The sequence below is a fragment of the Hippoglossus hippoglossus genome, chromosome 15 (genome assembly GCF_009819705.1).
Source record: "Hippoglossus hippoglossus isolate fHipHip1 chromosome 15, fHipHip1.pri, whole genome shotgun sequence".
NCBI lineage: Eukaryota > Metazoa > Chordata > Actinopteri > Pleuronectiformes > Pleuronectidae > Hippoglossus > Hippoglossus hippoglossus.
Genome location: NC_047165.1, coordinates 3,412,474 through 3,432,693, shown reverse-complemented (window position 1 = coordinate 3,432,693; position 20,220 = coordinate 3,412,474). Strand labels below are relative to the sequence as shown.

Below are 20,220 nucleotides of genomic sequence, written 5' to 3'. Positions count from 1 at the left end.
ACTACTAATTATATGCACAGGCCAATACACTGGTTGCTATTATCTTATATTTACAGCACAGAAATACCAATTTAATTAATAATTTAGAAACAGTCTCTCTAATACCGAGTGTCTCCACCAGATAAAAATACAGGGATCTGCATCAAAACTGTTACCTCTGCCAAGAAGGTTGAGTTTCCACCCAAATCCATTTGCTCGTTATTTTATAAGAAGGATTTCTCAGGGAATAATTCATGAATCTTGATGAAAAAGTGGCATCAGACATATTTTGATGCAGCTTGATTGAAGGGGACTGTTGGTCCTTAGTGGAAGTATGGGCTCTACATTCTACTATATACCAATATAATGAGTAAGTTAATCAATTAGTTAACTATTTTGATATTCAACTAGTCCTTTCTGAGCACTGAGGAATAAAGGGAATCTCTCTGCAAACACTTTGTCACACAGCACACATTTAGAAGTCTGCTACAGTTCAAACCACAGATGTGCAGTAATGCCATGGAGGGAGTCTGCAGGTTTTCATCCAAACTAAACACTACAACAAGTGATTCCACAGATAGAACCACTTCTAGAACTCGTTCAACCAGAAGGCAGAGACTAAGCATCTTCAGTTTCCAGAGAAAACCTGCACACTCGCAGCCATAAATGGCACGACTACCCATTTGTTACTGAAATCCCTCCATCTGAGTTCTGTCTCTTCAATCCAAACAGATTAAAGACAAATATTTCATGTTCCACATTTTCCCGGAGGAATGTGTCATTCATACCATGAGAAATTGATGGGGGTTTCAGGCAACTTGGCCTTAACAGCTCATAAAATGCCCCCGAAATTAAAAATGATGAGCAAAAAATGCCCCGAGTAAATCAGGAGTGCCCTTCATTAAATGTCAACCTGTAATTATTCATTGAGTTAAGTGAGTAATGACCAGGCTGCCATGTTTCCCTGTGTGTGTTCTGGGCAGTGCAAAGGCTCCAGTAATTAAACAAAAATCAAGCAGAAGAAACCACACAGTGAGTGAAAGAAGGAAATCCGGATCTCACAGGATCCATTGTTAAAAAAAGTATTACAGAACAGTAGAGGTGGAAAAATAGTTGGAAAGAAGTAAAGGGTGATACCATCTTCAGAGTACCAGCAGCAGTAGGCAAGACCACTGGTACACTGCATTACACACTCTTACTACACACTCACTGAGCACTTTATCAGGAACACCACACTAATACTGAGTAGTTACTCTCTTCGCTCTTAAAACAGTCTCCGATCTTCATGGCATAAATTCCACAAGATGTCGGACATGTTGATGTCTCATCGCATCTGTTTTGCAGATTTATCAGCGGCGCACTCCTGTTTTGTACGTCTCAAAGGTGTGCTGAACTCAGCAATGTTTATGAAACCTGTTCTAGACAACTTGCTTTGTCTCAAGATGCATTATTCTGCTGGAAGTAGCCATAAGAAGATGGTCAACTGTGGTCCAGGAGAAGTCGATGTGTGAATCCAGTAGGGGATCCCCTGCTGGATTCACCGCAAGCGGTAACACTTCTAACACGCGACAGACACAAAAATGAAAAAACAAACAAAAATCTCCCGGTGAATAGCGGTTACACACGCGTAGAAGAAACCGACGAAATTGTCAAGAGAGTTTGTGTTGATAAGAGCTGGCGACTTCTTTGTGTTGTTAAGAAAATCACGTGACCTCCATGTTGACTTGTATCTGCAGGATTTCATGCATTGCACTGCTGCCATGTTATTGGCTGATTGGTTAAGTGCAAGAATATGCAGATTTGAAGGTTTTCCTAATAAAGTGCTCAGGTAGAGTGTAAGCAAATTTCCCAACTGAAACCTCATATCACTACCGTAAAATATATGCACTCTAATGCAAAAGCCTTTATGGAAACATGACCTATAGTATAACCCTCCCTGTCTTAACTGAGATTGTGTCATTTTTAACTTACCTACTTTTATAGACATTTAAAACTAACACCTGAAAGTAGCAGAACAAGCTCGAGCCTGGTGATGGTTGTAGAGCGATTACATCTACAGCATCTAAATTTACAGGTGTTAGGTTTGTTGTTTCTCTCTGTTTCCCCCTGTGGATATAAGCAACCCTGCAGTCAATCCTACTGCTGGTATTTAGAGAACCGAAAAGGTAATAAGATCCTTTCTCTGGGTTTAAGCTTTACATTGAGGAACTAACCTGCTTTGTACTTGCTGTCATGATGAATTGGAAAAAGTATATTTTTCACTAACTGCATAACAGCTTAGGAGACTATGGGATTTACCTGATTATAAGCAAGATTAAGTAAAATAAATGCATGTAAGCGCTGTGTGCAAGACAAAGATATGATGTTAGAAGGTCCACAGGCTGAAAGATAAGCACAGCAAAGAAAAACTTTAATGCCGCTCAGCCAGGATTAGCAAAGGTGACTGTTAAGGGAAATTTAAGGAGCAGATTTAAAGGTTAACTGCAGCTAATCGGTGGGTATGTAATGGGTGACAATACTTGAAATGGAAAAGAACTTTTACAGTGATCTTGGATGATAATAATACCGTTAGTGAACATGAATTGCTCTCTCCCAAAGGCAGAAACCAAACAACCGAGTCTGTCACCTGTGTTTTTATTAAGAAATAATGAAGCTACTCCACTGATGATAAATTGGAGACAAGTTTTGTGAGCGCTTCATCTGGGAATCACTTAAGAAATTTCCCGAAAATAAAAGGGATCAAACTAGTCTCCAAATGGCCATTGAGGGAGCCAGAGTGAGCACTGCTGATCGTACTGTATCACAAATTATATCCCCGGTTCTTTCATTTCTGGCTTTGGGATGCAGATGCTAGAGGATGCTGGGAGGTTTGCTAATATTCACAAGGTAAAAAGAAAGCAACAAAAAAAACATATGAACACCATTACAGGGTGGATATGTTCAGAAGCCTTATGGTGAGGCGGAGCAGGGGAGATATGAGGATGGTGGGACGGACAGAAAGAAAAGGGAAGGAAGGAGGGAGGAGAGGAAGGGCGGATTAAGAAGAGCAATCAGCAGCAAAATCTCTGATCGTGTCTCAAACTGTCCTAAAACTTCTACACAAACTAAAAACACACTTGTGTTGACAGTGGGGGAAAAAAAATAATTTGCTGATATTTTTTTTCTGCCGATGAGTATAAATATAAATATAAAATCTGATAATAGACTCAACAAAAATCCTGAGGCTTTACGAATAGCAGTTGAATAGCTGAACAGTAACAGAGTACACAAAATGCCAATAGTTAGGACACAGTATTGGCTTTCAGACATTCTAACATCTACTCTGTGTACTCTCTAAAACTTCATCAGTGACCTCTTTCACTCTCTCCCTCTTGTTCTTTATTCATCATACACACCCAAGCACAAAGGCTCGTCCCACACAGACAGACCCAGTACTCTTTTTTCCTCCCACACACAAACCATTGAGCATCACATTGAAGAGTCAGTAACATTAATAATTGTGTTACATTTCATATAAATGTGTATATTGCACTGGGACAGTGTATGAAAAAAGCGTCAAAGTTATTTAGAATAACTGGTGGAATTAGTTCATCAATCAATCCACAAGTCCATCATGGTTCCAAGATTCATCATCTTAAATTATTTAAGTAAGTAAGAATTAAGCTAAATTCTAGTACATTTGATTATTTGGATTTTTTTGCTACTGGTCTAAATTTAGTCGTCATATTGAATTCTTACAACCAGTGGTGGACAAAGTATTCAGATCATTACTCAAGTAAAAGTATCAATACAATAATGTAAAAACAGGGGTATTATCAGCTAAATATACTTCAAATGAAGAAGAAAAGTACAAATTATGCAGTTAAGTATCCCCTGTGACTGACGTATTATTATATATATCTACTATAAGATTGTTAAAACTGATGGGCAATGAATCTGAGGGGTTTTAAGATCATTAATAAAAGATAAAGTAAAAACAAATGGTGAACGTTTCTCTAATGTTTAACCTTATATGAAATATTGTTCCTCTGTCATTTAAATGAAACCAAGTGAGAGGCTGAATTTATACCTTTTTGGTGGAATTGCAAATATCAGAAACATAACAAGGAGCATGTTTTTATGACAGAGGTCGAAAGCCAAACACTTGTTTAATCTCTGTAGCTTATTCTATGTAGTTGGGTCAAACTTATTTCCCTCTGAAACCTTGTGGAGTTGATAAATATAGAAGTAATATATGTTTATATACTGCCCGTGGTTTTTACGTCTGTGCTTCTGCTTTGTATGTTTCAGTTAGTGCGACAATCCAGTAGAAGCTGTCATCACTGCATATTTCTATTAACATTAAATACCCCTCATTTTATTTGTTTTCTATGTCTTGTATTGTGAGTCTCTGTATTGCACGATTTAACGGTCTCCTGAATAATGCTTCTACTAACATGATAATTATCTGTTTATTATTGTTCTGCATACTTGAGTAATTTTATTATTTCAATTTTATACTCTCTTTTTTAATAGGACTTGTTAACATCTGTCTGGGGACTCGAAATGAAAAATAAAAATAAGATAGATAACAATCAGTCGACAGTGATATTTATACGGTTGTGATTTTTAACTCTTCTTCATGAGCAGAAAGTCATAATCTTGACCTGTTACACCTCTTCACTGTGCTTGTACAATACAACTATATAGATATACACTGAACCTTTATCACAATGCTACTGATAATTGATAATTGATTACTGCCAGGGCTACTCTGGGCTAACATTGACTGAAATATGAACCCAGATTAAAAACTGCAGCACAAGTGACTCATAAATGACACTTGAGTAAATGAACTGAGATACTTTCCATCACTGCTGATACCTTGTATTGATTATTATGAGATGATCAATACGACCAGTAGCTAAAGATTACTGATTAAATGGACAAATTATCAACAGCCTTTATTTTGCTTTATGCTCCATATTCTTACCCATTAGGAGCATCAAGGCTAAATAGCTTGATGTTATAATATAATATTATAATTTATAATAATATGAAGTTAGGTTGTACGTGACTAACTGGTTTGATATAATGAATTAAACACAGTAACCAGACCGCAGCTGGGATCTGTGGGTTTGTTGTTTTCATGGAGCAGAGACGACGCCCGACTGCTAGCTTTAGCATTTTAGCTTTTAGCCAGCAGCCGCCATTACCAGCCGACGTTAGCTAAGGCAGCTACCGCCGCCGCAGCAGGCCTGGCTGTTCCCGGGGCTCCCATTTAACCACCTCACGGTCATTTATCTGGTATTTCCACTAAACACCCATTCGCCACACTGCTCACAACGAGCGTCCCCCAGGTTTGTCTTTTAAAATCGGCTCGAATCGTGAAACCGACGAGCACCTTTACCGCAAGCTAACGTGCTAGCTAACCCAGCCCACATCCTGCTTCCCGAGGAAAACGTTTAGGGAAAACGTGAGTATCCATTAAAGGGGATTTTTTTTTTTTACTCATTTAAAAACACATTATTAACACTGGGTGGTGTAAACAACATGGTGGTTTTATTAATATAGGAGGTAAGTGGGTGGCTAGCTGCTCGGGCATCCATGCTGTTCCCCCCCTAACATTGACAGCGGAGTTCGGGGATGCAGGTGCAGATCCGTCTATCGCATGCTAACGCTCCCGGTGTGTCAGACCCGGGGATTTGAACCCGTGGGTGTGTGTCCGTGTGCGCGAACCTTTTTGATATTGTAAACACGGGTCAACATCCCGATGCCCCGGTCGTTGAGGATGGTGAGTTTCTCGGCCAGTTTCTGCTGGCTGGGCTGGATCACTCCCCGAGACATCTTCTCGCTTTAATCTCCCCACAAGATCCGTCCAGGAAATCAAAATGTTTTTAAAAAAAAAGAAAGCAAAATGGAAGATTATTCGCCGGGGGGTCCCCCACGGGTTGAGACGGAGGAAGAAGCTCGGTGCGGTGGGTTAGATCTGGCCCATGTTCGGGTGGTCGGGGACAGCGGCTTCCTGTACTCCACCCCTCCGTGTCCCTGCCTCGGTTTTCGGTCTCAGGGATGAGGAGGTGTCCTGGGGCTGGATCGTGCTGCCTTCACGGCCCCCTCGGTAACGGCAGCACCTCACACCCACGTTCGGGAAAGTCAGCTGTCAGAGTTGGTCTGGTTTTTATCAACATGCAACACATTTCAACACTCCAAGGAGGGATTCATAGACACACAGCAAAAAGCAAGGGCAACTAAGTGTATACGTCCATTAAAGGCCCCAACGGGACTGACATTACTACTTCTATGACTGTACTAAGTAACAAATACTCATACACTACTTCAAGTAATGACTGTAATACTACAGCTGCTACTTCTATTATCCTGGATCCTGATCATGGATTGTGTTGATAGATCCTGATCATGGTGATGGATCCTGATGGTGGATTGTCGATCATGGTGATAGATAGATAGATAGATAGACAAATGTACTTTATTGGGAAATTATTGTGTTACAGTTGCATGTCAAGGGCATTGCACATAGAGCAAAGAACAAAAGAGGACTAAAGAGGCAAGCGTGGACAATTGCAGTAGTTGTTTGAAAGGTAAAGTTAGGGACATGACTAAAATAAATCCATATGAATGTAAGATGTGCAGTAAATTGTGATCCTGGTCATGGATCGTGATCGTGGCAATGGATCGTGATGGTGATGGTGGATCCTGATCATGGATCGTGACCATGGTGATGGATCGTGATGGCGGATCGTCTGCTAGATAAATCTGGGTTCATAGTGAACCCCATACTTTCCTATTTCTCTCCTGGGTCCCTGAACGCATCGTGTCGTTGACGCAGCTTCCGACTCAGCTGATCGTTTGTGTTCAATCTGTTTTCAGCTTCCATCGCTGCAGCGGAATCTGTGTCTCGCTGGTTTATCTCGTGTTCTCTGGATCTCCAGCTGCTGTGTGTTAACATTTACACCTAAAGCTCCGATGGTGGAAGGATTTCCTGGATTTACTTTGATTGCAAACCGTTTAAATCAGATCAGGTGGGTGCACGAAGCAGGAGCATGTCAGAGATGTTACTCAGAATCAGCCACGATCAGAGGTGAAAGTAGCACCACAGGGTAGAAATACTCATTTACAAGTAAAAGTCATGCATACATGTGACTCAAGTGGAGGCACAAATGTATTAGAATAAAAAAACATATATATACTTGAAGTACCAAAGATAAAAGTACTCGTTGTGCAGAATGAACCATGCAAATGTATGTGATATGTAATTAGTGGATTGTAATTACTGATGCAATAATGACTACATCATTTTAATATCGCAGCTGGTAAAGGTGGAGCTCATTTCATTGTTGTGTATAGTAATTGGTATTGTGTGAATCCCCCCCCCTATACTCAGCATCATACTGTATTAGTTGTTACATTTTGTTTAAAAATGTGGATCTGCAAAGTAACTAAAGTAATCAGATAAATGCACTGCTATAAATAAAGTACAATACTAACATCTGAAATGTGAAAAAGAAGCAGAAACTAGTAATTCAAGAAATACCTCATGTTTTGGGGGGGCTTTAGCTGTTTTATATACTGTATTACACAAATTATACATAAGTGTGTAGTTGTTATAAATGACTGAAAGATGTAAAAGTTAATTAAGTGGTTGATAATTATAATCTGTGAATATAAACACATCATGTCAGTTTTCTGTGGACTCCTGTCTATTCCAGCTGTAAACCCTGGTGCGATGCATTCACTGGGTCAGGAGATCCACGGCTTCGCCAAAAACCGTCTGAGGAAACAGTGCACGCGTGTTACCACGGTGACGGGTAGGAAGCTGCTGGAGACGAGGAGCGACGGTGGCGAGGGAGAGGTGGAGCGGGTGGAGGAGCTGGAGGAGGGAAGTGGATTTGGATTTGTAGAAGATAAAAGTCTGGACCTTCAAGTTGGTGTCGTTAGACCCTTCCTGCTGCTGGGTAATATAACTACTATTACTACCACCACTACTACTTTTACCACAACCCAACTAGTACTACTACCAGTGCTAGTCTACTATTGTTTTTAACCTAAGTTCTGTGGAATGTACAGTATACCCTGCTCTACACATACGATACTTTTACCATCATATTTTCTTATTGTCACTCACCATTACCATGATTATTATTAATATTACTGATATTACTTCTTATATGACTGCACATACTACTACTGCACTACTTCAAATAAAGGTCAGACCAGTGCTATTACTAGTGAGGCTACTACATCAAAACTTGCACCACTATCTCCTGTTAGTAAGATACTACTACAAGTATTCATATTAATTATATATATGATCATAGAATCGTTATTACCTGCTCTTTACTACTAACACCACTGTCTTTAAAACATATACCACCATTATAACCTCCACCGCAGCTGCTCCAACAACCACTGTGACAGCTGCCTCTAGTAAATGGTAAATTGACCGTATTCATATGGAGCCTTTCTAGTCTTAACGGCCATTGAAGTGCATTATATTAAATGTCACGTTCACCCATTCATACAGCTCGTTCATTCTATTCACACACCAACAGCTCAGCGATTAGAGGCAGGTTGAGGTAGTCCACAAAGGCACGAGGTCACGGTTGTTCTAATAATAAATAAATAAACTCCTAATAACAAATAAATCAATGTCATTAATTCTGAATTGGTCTCAGGGAGCGCGGTGCCCTGCGGCTGGAGGACGCGGGTTGACACCCTCACATGTCAGCATGTATCCGTCCTGCTGACGTGTCCTTGGGCCTGACATTGAATCCTCCTCCCAGCGCTGGGGTGCTGTTCGCTCCTGTAGCTAACGCTGCGCTCTGACCTCTCGGCTGGAGAGAGTCCAAAGCAGAATTTCTCAGCAGGGATCAATGAAATATTACATCTGTTAGATTACATAGAGGTGACTTTTTTTCACACAGGGCTTCAGCGCTGCTGTAATCGCATGAAACTGCTGCTGATTTCCCAAAATACACGTTAATTATCCTCTGTAGCAGCTCCGGAGAATAAATTAAGGGTCTTGCACCACATCCATGTTGACATCAACTTGTTTTGACACTCAGCTGTACTTCTGATCGGCTTCTGGAGTATTGGGGAAATTGCCTCCTGTCATTGTGGTTTTCTCACAGTCTGCCATTCAAAAATGAAAAACACACATTTTATATTTTTTCCACAGTAATTTAAAGCACTGACTCGACTTGACAAGGAAGCTGCCTCTTGTCTGATGCCCTTGTCACATTTGTCACATCATGAATATATATAAATACACACTTTGTTCATCCTCAGCTGTTTTTAGCAATACACTGTGATCTCAGTGTCTGATGGATTTACAGTCATATTCATCCAATCGTTGGTAAATTCCAATTGTATTTATTATTTTGACACACACGTAAATGTAATATATATATATATATATATATATATATATATATATATATATACAGTATATACTGGACAGTGGACCAAACTAAAACAAATCAAAGTTCATGTTAAATACATTTTCCTCAAAGATGGTTTCTGTCATTTTATTTATTTCGTATCACACTGGTGTTTGATCAAGTGTTCAAGTTTGGTTTTAATTATTTATTTGATGATGTAAAAACAAGGTAAACAGTCATGATTGACAGCTGAGACAGACACCTGATTGGCTCTGTGTGTGTCTGTGATACCACAGTTCCAAACCACGGCACTTCTGCACATACTCTGGTTCAAAATGACCATAATACCAGTGCAAGATGAAATCACCTGTAATAATATGTATAATATTTCCTCTCTATCTGAGTTAGTTGACGACTTTAACAGCACTCCTATGTCTGTGGGGTAAATAGGGAGCAACAGCCAGGAGTCAGTTTCCAGTCTGTATGCCAAGATAAGTTAACCTGCTGCTACTTGTCAAACTTTTACCACAAGTGTTTCTGTTTTATAGATGGCTATTAAAGAAAACAACAAGCATAGGATTTTATTTAACACCGTAACTTGTTTTCAAAGTTTTAAACCTTGAAACAGACACACTGTCGATAGAATACATCTCCTTCACTTGATTCACTTCACAACCTAAAAATGACCCAATGTGGAGATAGATGCTTCTCAGTGGAAAACAGCCGTTTCAACCCACAGGAAAAATCAATCCACAAACTGAGAAACTACTTAATTAATGTCTCACTTTATTTTCAATCTCTTGGGGCAAAGTCGGCCACTTGAAGACATTAACAACCGCCAGCAAATGGAGCCAAACGTCAAGCAAATATATTGTTTTATTTCTAATTATAGAATTAAAATAATTGTCAACCTTTGCTATAAGAAGAAAAAGATGATGGGATATGCCGTCTCTAGTTTAGCAGACTGAACATGCTCCCATGTCATATTTGTGTTTGAAAAATGTTTTTTTAAATCCTGGCATCCTGCATCATTTCACAGACGTGTCAGTTTGAATCTTTCCTTTCGAAACTGATGAGGCTCATGTGCCGGCGCTGGCTTGTTTCCAGAGATGCTCCATCCTTTCGGATTTAGATTTAAGCCTCAACCCCATGAATTTGGCATTATGTGGAAGTGGCTTGGCGAATGCAAAGAGTGCATACATGAGCGACTTTAAAGGCTGTGAGCTGCTGCAGAGAATCATATTCTGTTTCCATTCCTCTCTTATTATTTTCCAGCCCTTGTCATTAAGCACCACTATGAAGACGTATCTGATGAATTGAAAGAGACGGTCGTCCGGTTTGAATTGTTGTATGGTCCTTCTGATTGTATTTCCTCTATTAGTCTCAGAGCTGCTTCCTTTGCTGCATAAGTCATTGAAACTCCTGCTGCTATAAAGACTGTTGTCACTTTGATTTGATTCCCGTTCCTGTTCTTTCTGTTGGTTTCCGCTGACTGACATGAGACTGACTGTACAGAGAAGGTTTTCTGATATATTGTGGCTTTTGCTTCATGCTACTTAACTTTAAAACACTGAATTGACAGTTTATGGGATTAGATTGCTCTCTTCATACGCTGATTTTATCAGGAATAAGGCTGCAACTAAGCAGTTTTTCAATATCATTCATCTGTTAATTAATTTTTACAATTAAGGGATTTGTTGTTCAGTTTAAAAAATGTGTGAAAAAGTAAATTAAATACCTGCCACATTTTTCCAGAGCTCTGTTGATCTGAAAACCAATGATATTCACTTTAAATTCTACCAAAACACAAAGAAACAATGCAAATCGTCACATTAAAGAGGCTGGAATAATGTAAATGTTTTGGTAAAAATGATTTATTTAAAAGATTAAGATTAAACGGACAACTCCCTGAATTACTCATAATGATTTTTGTAACTGTTGGTTTAGTTTCTCAAAGTATGTTTTTTACACTGTCTTTTCAGGCTCTCAGGATGCAGCCCACGACTCGGACACCCTGCAGAGATGTAAGGTCAGTGCAGAGGGATCAATAGAGCGGGCCTGCCCCTGCCTTGTTGTGATGATATGTGTGGTGACATGAGATTAGAGGCAGCCGCGTACGTGTGCCTTTCTCGTGTGTCGGCAGCAACCAGCCAGTAGCCGGAGGAGCTTCGTGACTCATGCAGTGACAGTGTAGCTCAGTAGAGGGAGTAAATGATTACAGTAAGTCTCAGTGCTGCTCCTCCACATCAGAGAAATGTGACGACTCCTCTCTGCAGTGGCTGCTCCCAGGCACCAGTATATTGCTGCCAGTGCAGTCTCACCATGATGAATTGGAGAGATTACAAATACCTTCACTTTCTGGGATGAAACCTTGACTGGCTAATAACCAAACCAGCCATAAATTACCAGGTAGCATTTAAAGCCCAGGAGATTTGATAGCAGGCCCCGGAGGATGCTTTATGAAAACCTGCTCTCACTGGTAAAACGTTTAATAAACATTTAATGGTGTCGGAATGAAAAGGCCGTAACAGTAAAAGTGTAGTTTGTGAGGAAATCAAATCTGTAATCTGGAGAGTCAGTACACAATGAAGACATTTACATGCACGTCCATTCACTCCCTGTTTGCATGATTCTTATATTATCCATTATCCATGTCCGTGTAAGATTGTCTTTTGCTCTTCCACATGTTAAACACACTTCCCGCACATTTCTGCATCGACTGACTTACCTCAATGTTTGAGGATAAGTTTGGTTTCCGGCTGCATGAACGATCTGCAACTCTGCTCGATTTAGCTTCTCCATCGAATCTTTAGAAATGGATGAGAAGAGCGAGAAAGAAAATGAGGATCATCTGCATTGCGGAAGTCCAGACATTTGTTTTTGTTTCAGAGAGAGAGAGGACCGAAGTTATTTTGTTGTATTCACTATTTCTATCAGGGTGTTATTTATATATATATATATATATATATATATATATATATATATATATATATATATATAACTATATGTTAACACTAACTTACTTTTGATCAATGAACAATCTCCCTGTCAAACTATCAAAGTAAAATATATATACCAGGTTTTTGTGATTGTAACCAGAATACCAGTGTCCACGTAAACACACTGAAATGTGTTCTATACCATCCTGTGTTCTTATCAAAGAGAAACTGCCGTTATTCTCATTTTTATTGTTAACGATACATTTGCTTGACATTTGGCTCGATTTGCTGGTTGTTGTTAATGACTTAAAGTGGCCGACTTTGCCCCAAGAGATTGAAAATAATGTGAGACTATTAATTAGGTAGTTTTTCAAGTGCACGGATTGATCCTATTAGCCGGGCATTGTAGTTTTGAGAAAATATGACCTGAGTACATTATGCATTTGTTGGGGTCTATTTTCAGTAGCAAATTAATAAGTTTGCTCTCTTCCAGCAGCAGGGATGCGTCTGTGGGATCAACACATAATAAACTGTGATGTGTGTTCATGGTAATGAAGGTACATGTTGCACAGTGCGGTTGCATGGGTTTGGTTTCTGGAGGATAAAGGTTAGATGAAGCTTTATCAGACTCTGGATACACACACACACAATAGTTGTTAGTAGAGTTGGATCAGTTTATTGCTGGTTCGGGCATTTTCCTGGGATTTGTCGACAATAAGAAAAACCTCTAACACCAGACTCATCCTGAAACTGAAAAGAATCAATGTTGGATGTTATGAACGGTCGAAAGGCAGGAGACATCAGAACGATTCAGAGATGCAGAGGAGGAGAGAATCCAGCCCTCTGAGGTAAGCTAAATTTAAGTGAGAGTAGACAGGTACTGCAAAATGAATTGGAGCCATCTGTCTTCTCCCCCGCCCCCCCCCCCCCCCCCCCCCCCCCCCCCCCTCTCCCTCCTTTTCTCCCTCTCGCTCTCCTTCTTTCTCGCTCTCCGTCTTCGTGCCCTCGTTCCCTCAGCCAAGTTCAGGCCGTGTCATGTCATCGCTGTGGCCGACGGTCGAATATGTCTCACTGTCCTGCCAAAGCAAAAACAAGCCAATGCTCGAGGGTCATTTTCTCCCATTGTCTCTGTGTCCATCAGGTGTCTCATGTGCTCAACGTGGCCTACGGAGTAAACAACCTGTTCCCAGATCAGCTGGTGTACAAGACGCTCCAGATCCTGGACCTCCCAGAAACTGACATCACTTCTTATCTGGAAGAATGCAGCTCCTTCATCGACCAGGCTCGAGAACAGGTACACACACGACCTGCGTCTCACATTGACCGTTGACAGAGGTGGACGAATACAAGTAGAGTCTTGGATTTCAAAGCTTCCTTAAAACTTCTGAGAGAAAAGTTATTTTATTCAGTTTTGGAACAAGGTGGACACCGTTACCAAAAACTATAGTAATGCACATTCCTTGTTTGCTGTCAGTGTCAGATGAATTTGAATTTCTTTCCACAGCAATGAAAATTCAGAAAATTCAACAAGCAGCCAGTGCCTCCATATCACATTCAGGAAATGCGCTGCCCCCGCGTCCACTTAATATCAATTCAAGTTGCATGACATGATTCGATCATATCGGCCAAACCTAAGTTTAAATATTACTGCATCTGAGAGCTGCATCCAACAGAGTCAAACTAAATATAATACCAGACTAGTTGGGATAAAACTAAAATAGCTTGAACTCTACTCAAATGACTTTGTGTTTTTTAAGTAATTATACAACCAAGCAGACAAAAATAACAGGTGGAGTTCCCCAAGGCTCCGTTCTGGGGCCTCCTCTGTTCATCACTCTCCCACTAGCTCAGATTATGGAAAACAACATAATTATGCAGATGACATACAAGTTTACATGACCAAGCTTTGAGCAAGTACAACAACAACGCTGGCATTTTTCTTCACTTAAACAAAGATAAAGGTTAAAAGCCAAATTTCTAAGAGACAAGGAAGACAAATTTAAAGTCATTTCTCTGAGACCTGAAACAGTCACATTAAGACAATCACAAAATGTCACCTCAAGAACTTATTAAAGGACTTTAAAGGTCTCAGCAGGATTTGGAAAAGGCTTTACCGCTGTAATGCTGTGTTTACAGGTCTTTAAAAAAGACCTGATTCAGAATTCTGCTGCTCGAGTCCTCGCTGAGATCAAGTGAGTGGATCACGTCGGTCCAGTTCTCAGATCTTCCCACTGGCTTTCTGTCCATCAAAGAATTGATTTCATAATCCTGCTGTTGGTTTGGAAAGCACTGGATGGTTTAGGGCCAAAACACGTTTCTGATCTGCTGGTGAAAATATAGAGAAGCAGTTTTTTATGCTCCACATATCTTGAAGAAACTGCCAGAGAACTGCAGGTCGGGGGAAGACTTCTCTGTTTGCTACTTCTTTATTTCTTACACTGTACTATAACTTCTACTCTTTATTACCTCAGCAGCGCAGGTTATGTTCTTATCCCTGTCGTTTGTATTTTGGTTGGTTGGTTGGTTTGGAAGCAAGATGGACAGATGTGCTATGGGTCAGGGAAGAACCATAGCATTGTCACTGATTTCCCAAGAAATAATGAATGGATCTTAATTTTAAAAAATCTGGCATATTTAGGGAACTGATTTCTATAAGTGTGTGAAATTGTGTGCGGCTTGATACTGTGTTTAGCGGAGGAGTGCGTTTCGAGTGCCATTCTAATTTCTATTCAACTGATTTTAATATAATTTCAAAGGCTTCATGTATTTTTGTATCATATATATATATATTTATATATATGTATAAATCTTATGTCACTTTTACATTTCTGTTTTGATGCTTTTTACGTTTTATGTAAAGCATTTTAAATTAGAGGTAGAGTTACACATCTACAAACTGAATAAGAAGCTTCTCCCAGTTCCTAAATTAGATTTTCTTCTTGCTGGACAAGGACAAAGTTCACCATGGAAACTACAAATTGTTGTTATCACATATCAGATTTTTGCACAGACAAACAAACAAGATTCAGAGTATTATCTAATGAGCACTAGAGGTTCTTGTAAATGGACTTTGTCAGATTTGGAGAAAGAAACAGGCTGTTCTTCGATCTTTATGCTAAACCAAGCCGACTGGCTGTTGCTTCATATTTACTGTACAGACATGAGACGAGTCAGTCTTCAGGCAAGAAAGGAAAAAGAAACATATTTCTCAAAATGTAAAAATACTCCTTCAAGTCAGGAATCATCAGTATTATCATCAAAGTGTGTCGAAGGCCCTTAAAGTAAAAGCAGCCGTCAGTCTTGTGTGTTTGTGTCGTATGTAATTGGATTAATATACATCAGAGGTTCTCACAGGGGTAGGTGGGGCTCCACAGGGGTCTCAACACAGTTCAGGGGAGGCTCAGTGAAAATACATTACTTATTACATTAGTTATCAGAAGGAGATCTTCTGGACAAGCTTAAACGTGTCTGATATGGATAAAGAGATTTCACAGTTTTTCTCCCATTCCCGGAGTCAGAGACTAATAAGAGCTTCAGGACAAACCCTCTTATGTTTGTTGTGGTCTCGAGTTGTGTCCAACAGCAACATGAGGCTCAATTGTTGAGTATCTGTGGGATCAAATAAAATAGTCATGATCCTAAAGGCAGCCATGGATTGAGCAAGAGGAGGTCAGGGGGTCTGAGGGGAGGCTCGCAGACACAGACTTCAAAACCCCCTGATATACATAATTCTGATACATTCTCAGTTTCCTTTAAAAGCTGAATTTTAAATCAACACTAGACAACTTTTTAAACTTAAAATAGCAGTTTGATTAAAATGAGTTTCGTTCCGTATTGGCTACACCGCCCCCAAAGGCGGTACTGCTCTGTTTCGTTATGTCCGTATGCTTTTAGAAGACGAACATGAAATGGTTTTATCTATTTCCTTAGAAGTATCTCACGTCGAGGATAAACAAGCCATAAGAAGTCATGAAAAACCAGCATTTATCTCCAATATTCAGCCGAAATTTTTTAAAACTATGGATAATTCGAAACAGAGTTTGGCGGATTTGTTACAGCGGCTGCTCTTCTGGTTCTGGAAGCCGGGGATCATGGGTAATATCCACCTCTCAGCTGTGTTTTCAGTTCTTGGACATGGATCCCAACAACATTAATCACCACCCTACAGAGGGCGCTGTTGCTCAGTAAAAGTGACACAGTGTTGCTTTAATGCTTTAATTTGTTGAAGTAGAGATGAGTTTTACTACTACTGGGAAAATTTCCTTTTGAACTATTGTGAAGAGGTGAAGAGAGTGGTATGCATATCTGAGAGAAGTTTGATCTAAATTCTACTTCTGTAAATGCATTTTATCATTTTCCACCACTGACAGATGCTGACACACACAAACACGAACATCCACAGTCGACTTTCATTGTTTCACCAGGTAAAAAAAAGAGTGTCAAATCTATTTAAACCTTTCTGGCTCTACTTTCTCCCCGGAGGCTCACGCAGCCTGAAAATGCCGTCTTTTATATCTGCCGGCTAATTTAACATGTCAGTGTGCACACGCAGCTCTCCCGCCTCCGCACTGTACGGCAGCTACACACATCCAACAGTCGGTTTATCAGGAACCCGGCACAAAGACGAGGCGGGTGGTCGCAATACCTATTAAAAGACCACGCTGGGGTCAGTTCATGTTGAAAGACGAAATGTTTTCTGCTCGCATTTAGTTTTCCCCTCACATGCTGCATGTAAAGGGATTATTTCCTGGTAGAGACGTGCATTTCCTCCCCTCTGTGTGTCTGTGTGTCTGTCTGTGTGTGTGTGTGTGTGTGTGTGTGTGTGTGTGTGTGTCTGTGTCTGTCTGTGTGTGTGTGTGTGTGTCAGGAGATTGACCGTAAGCAGAACGTAATGTGATGTGAGCGCTGATATGAAAACACTCAGCTCGAGCGCAATGAAATAACAGCAAAACAAGAAACTCTGACAAAACCAAATTACGTCTCCATGTTTGCGGTGATGGATTATCTGGCTCAGGCAATTTTCGGTCTGTAGAAGTTTTGTGTTTATGTTTCTTTCAGAGGAAAAAGAAAACAAGAGCTGATCTGTAACTGTACTGACTGCAGGCCCCGGCAGAAATATTACAACCTTTCTGATTGATAGAAACCTATAAAGGACTGATATTGTTCTCCGTGTGTTCTATACGTGCTTCACTTGATTGTACCTTCCCCCGAGGAGCCGTCTGATTGGATTACAGCACAAATAACGGCGATAACGTGTCAATTTACAGCAAGCGGAGTGCTGCATGTGTGCGTTCAGCCAATTCAAATCCTCTGCCCCTCAATGTATTGATTGACGTGTGAAATCAAAATGTGCTGTACATTTTCTGTTCTGCTCCACTTCAGCCCGAGCAGAGACTTCATCCAGCGACGGGAGGCGAACGTGTCGATACGCCGAGCTTCAGAGCCGAGGGCCTGCACGCATTGTCTAAAGATGTGGCTGGAATTTTAAAAGTTTATTTTCAGCCAGACACTCGAGGCGGTAAAATAATTACATCAGCAATAATATTAATCATATCACAAATTTGTTGCCGCACACACACACACACAGATTTCATGCTCTGACTAATGCTGCTTTCAGAGATGGTGACAAGACAGAAATTGCAGATTTTCACAAGTTGTGAAAGAATAACAGTTCAAGCTGTGAAGCCACATCAGCATGAACACTACACTCCCTCATTAGAACGTGACAAGTGGCCATGTGGAGGATTTAACGCTCAGATTCCAGCAGCATGAATCCCGGATGTGAATATCTTGAAATCTCTGCAGATAACATGCTTTAAAAATGTTTGCAGTTGAGGTGAATCGCTCTTTTAATCTGCTGCTAAACAGCTGAACCTGTCAGTTTGTCGTATAGCTGCATTAATAGCTTGAACTTTCTGAACCATGTTATTAGTTTTGCAAAAATTGCGTTGTGAACATGATTTTGGGTTCAGATAAATTCATGTTTCTTCTCCGTTTCTTCTCCTGAACGTGACCACTTGTTCATCTGGGGGGTTGTAAAAAAAAAAGAAAAAGACCAGGATTTCCAACATGTTCTTCTTCGGTGCTGCGTTCACGACTGTAATTATGAGCAGCCAAGTGGAAAAAGGTTCACGTCAGCCTCTGACTTGTAATTCCAAATAGCAGATATTGTGAATTTCTGACATTGACAGTGTCTCCCACTGGGTGAAGGGACCTGCAGACGTTTATACACGCTGTCGGCAGAATGGCTGAAAATGCACCAACTCTGGTAGTTAAATCAAAATAAAATATTATCAACAAAACAATCAATTCACGAACTTCTCTGTTTCCTGTGTTACGCTCCTCTCCTCTCTCCACAGGGGGGTGCTGTGCTGGTCCACTGTAACGCCGGTGTGTCACGCTCCTCCTCCGTTGTGATTGGCTACCTGATGTTGCGGGAGGGGCTCCTGTTCGATGATGCGTTCAGCCAGGTGAAGCTGGCGAGGCCCTCGACTCGTCCAAACCCCGGATTCTACCAGCAGCTGCAGAGCTACAAGCCAGGGAGTGTGTAGCTGTTTGTCTCATGGAACATATTTTGTACTATTTTGAATTCTTATCAACGTTTTCAATTTTTATAATCATTGTTCGAGATTTGTTTTCTGCATTTAAAGAATGTACATTGTCTTTTTTCTGTTGCCAAATGCCCAGTGTGTGTCTGTTCTCTGAAGTTAGCGTTATTTTCTCAGTTTTCTAATTAAAGGACGAACCAGTTTTCCTGAGCTTCAACTTCCTTTTCTTTCTCATCTATATAAAACAGCTACAGCATCAATTATAATGACCGACCCCGCTGCTGCATTGCCTGTATCAATTTCTCAACTTTGCAAAGGTAACTAACCTCGCTGCCTGGATATAATTAGTTCGTAATTAGCTTGTTAGATACTGAGGGAGAAGTTGGTTCACATTCTAATCAACAAACGCCGCGGGGACGAGCTCCTGACACCGAAAACCCACGGAACACAAAGGTGTCGTCGCCGTTCGAGTGGAGATAGTGTACGTGGGGCGGGTGTGTGTGTTTGTTGTTCAGCTGAGATCATTTACTGATAATTATTGTTAGTGATTCACGTCCAGGGAGTTGGCATTAACCCGTCACATCTACATAGAAGATGTTCTGGAGCTGTGTGCAATTTAAATACACAAAGAGAAGCTGGGAGTAATGTGCAATGCTACATTAAAATAAAATAAGCTCTAAGTTTACTGGCCCAATGTTCAAAATGACTATAATTTATCTTCAATTCTGAGTAATAACAGTGACTGAGTGACTTCTTCAGCGGCTGCTTTCAAGTGTTTGTCTCTAAAATGCCCGTTTTCACGTCTAACTGTTAAATGAAAGTGTAGGAACATCTGGAACAGCTGGATTTTAAACCAAGCTGTAGTGATACAGGGATATGTGTACATATGTGTGGGTTGGCTTGGTATTTGGTGCAGACACCCATGAACCCCATAGGATTAATCTGAGTTAATTGGGTCTGCAGCAGCAGCGGCGGTTGGGACTCATCATCGGTCACAACAACAGAGATTCAAGACGACAGCAGCAGCTCAGGGTTCTGTGCAGCAGTATAAACACAGGTATAGTCACTGACTACGCAGCTCATTCCTCCTTTTTGCTAAATAGCTGTATCTCCGTGCAGAAGGTGCCTTCCTCCCGACGTATTATCTCTTTAAACGTGATATCTGTGGTCTCTCTCGTCGCCTCCTGTGTGAATATGCAGCCTTGCAGTTTGCGTCAGCTGCAGGCGGCTGTCGCCCAGCGGAGGCGGAAGGAGGGAGGTTGGTTCAGAGCCAGACACTCGGAGGAGGAGGTAACTTCTGCCAAATTTGTTGCAATTCCTACTGGTCCTATAAAGGTCATAGATTATTTAACAGCCCTTTAAAGCCACGGACTG

General features: G+C 40.6%; 2 protein-coding genes across 7 annotated transcripts in view; one reads left to right on the top strand and one right to left on the bottom strand.

The window, feature by feature from the left end:
* nckap1 (NCK-associated protein 1) overlaps positions 1 to 6,043 on the bottom strand; it is a 28,817-nt gene extending 22,774 nt beyond the window's left edge. For 2 of the 4 annotated variants that reach the window (XM_034609514.1, XM_034609511.1), the window contains exon 1: positions 5,698 to 6,013. In XM_034609514.1, the coding sequence (XP_034465405.1) occupies positions 5,698 to 5,805 (108 nt within the window). In that variant the 5' untranslated portion in view covers positions 5,806 to 6,013. Of the gene's footprint in view, positions 1 to 5,697 lie in introns of all 4 variants that reach the window. The other 2 variants (XM_034609513.1, XM_034609512.1) reach the window with 2 other exon arrangements.
* Positions 5,112 to 19,056, top strand: LOC117775937 (dual specificity protein phosphatase 19-like). Of its 3 annotated transcripts, XM_034609515.1 has the most exons (6): positions 5,115 to 5,265; positions 6,850 to 7,001; positions 7,689 to 7,934; positions 11,342 to 11,388; positions 13,440 to 13,592; positions 18,658 to 19,056. In XM_034609515.1, the coding sequence occupies exons 3-6, from the start codon at positions 7,706 to 7,708 to the stop codon at positions 18,847 to 18,849; spliced, it is 621 nt and encodes a 206-aa protein (XP_034465406.1). In that variant the 5' UTR covers positions 5,115 to 5,265; positions 6,850 to 7,001; positions 7,689 to 7,705; the 3' UTR covers positions 18,850 to 19,056. The 3 variants fall into 3 exon arrangements, with proteins under 3 accessions (XP_034465407.1, XP_034465406.1, XP_034465408.1); XM_034609516.1 differs by lacking the exon at positions 6,850 to 7,001 and having other exon boundaries at positions 5,112 to 5,265; XM_034609517.1 differs by lacking the exons at positions 5,115 to 5,265; positions 6,850 to 7,001 and adding an exon at positions 5,304 to 5,434.
* Positions 19,057 to 20,220: the final 1,164 nt, after the last annotated feature.

What these genes read in the sequence shown, in the direction of transcription:
- LOC117775937 (XM_034609516.1), top strand. Translation starts at nt 7,706, where the DNA reads ATGCATTCACTGGGTCAGGAGATCCACGGCTTCGCCAAAAACCGTCTG. An exon ending in TAGACCCTTCCTGCTGCTGG is followed by an intron (nt 7,935 to 11,341) that starts GTAATATAACTA and finishes CTGTCTTTTCAG; the next exon opens with GCTCTCAGGATGCAGCCCAC. An exon ending in TCGACCAGGCTCGAGAACAG is followed by an intron (nt 13,593 to 18,657) that starts GTACACACACGA and finishes CTCTCTCCACAG; the next exon opens with GGGGGTGCTGTGCTGGTCCA.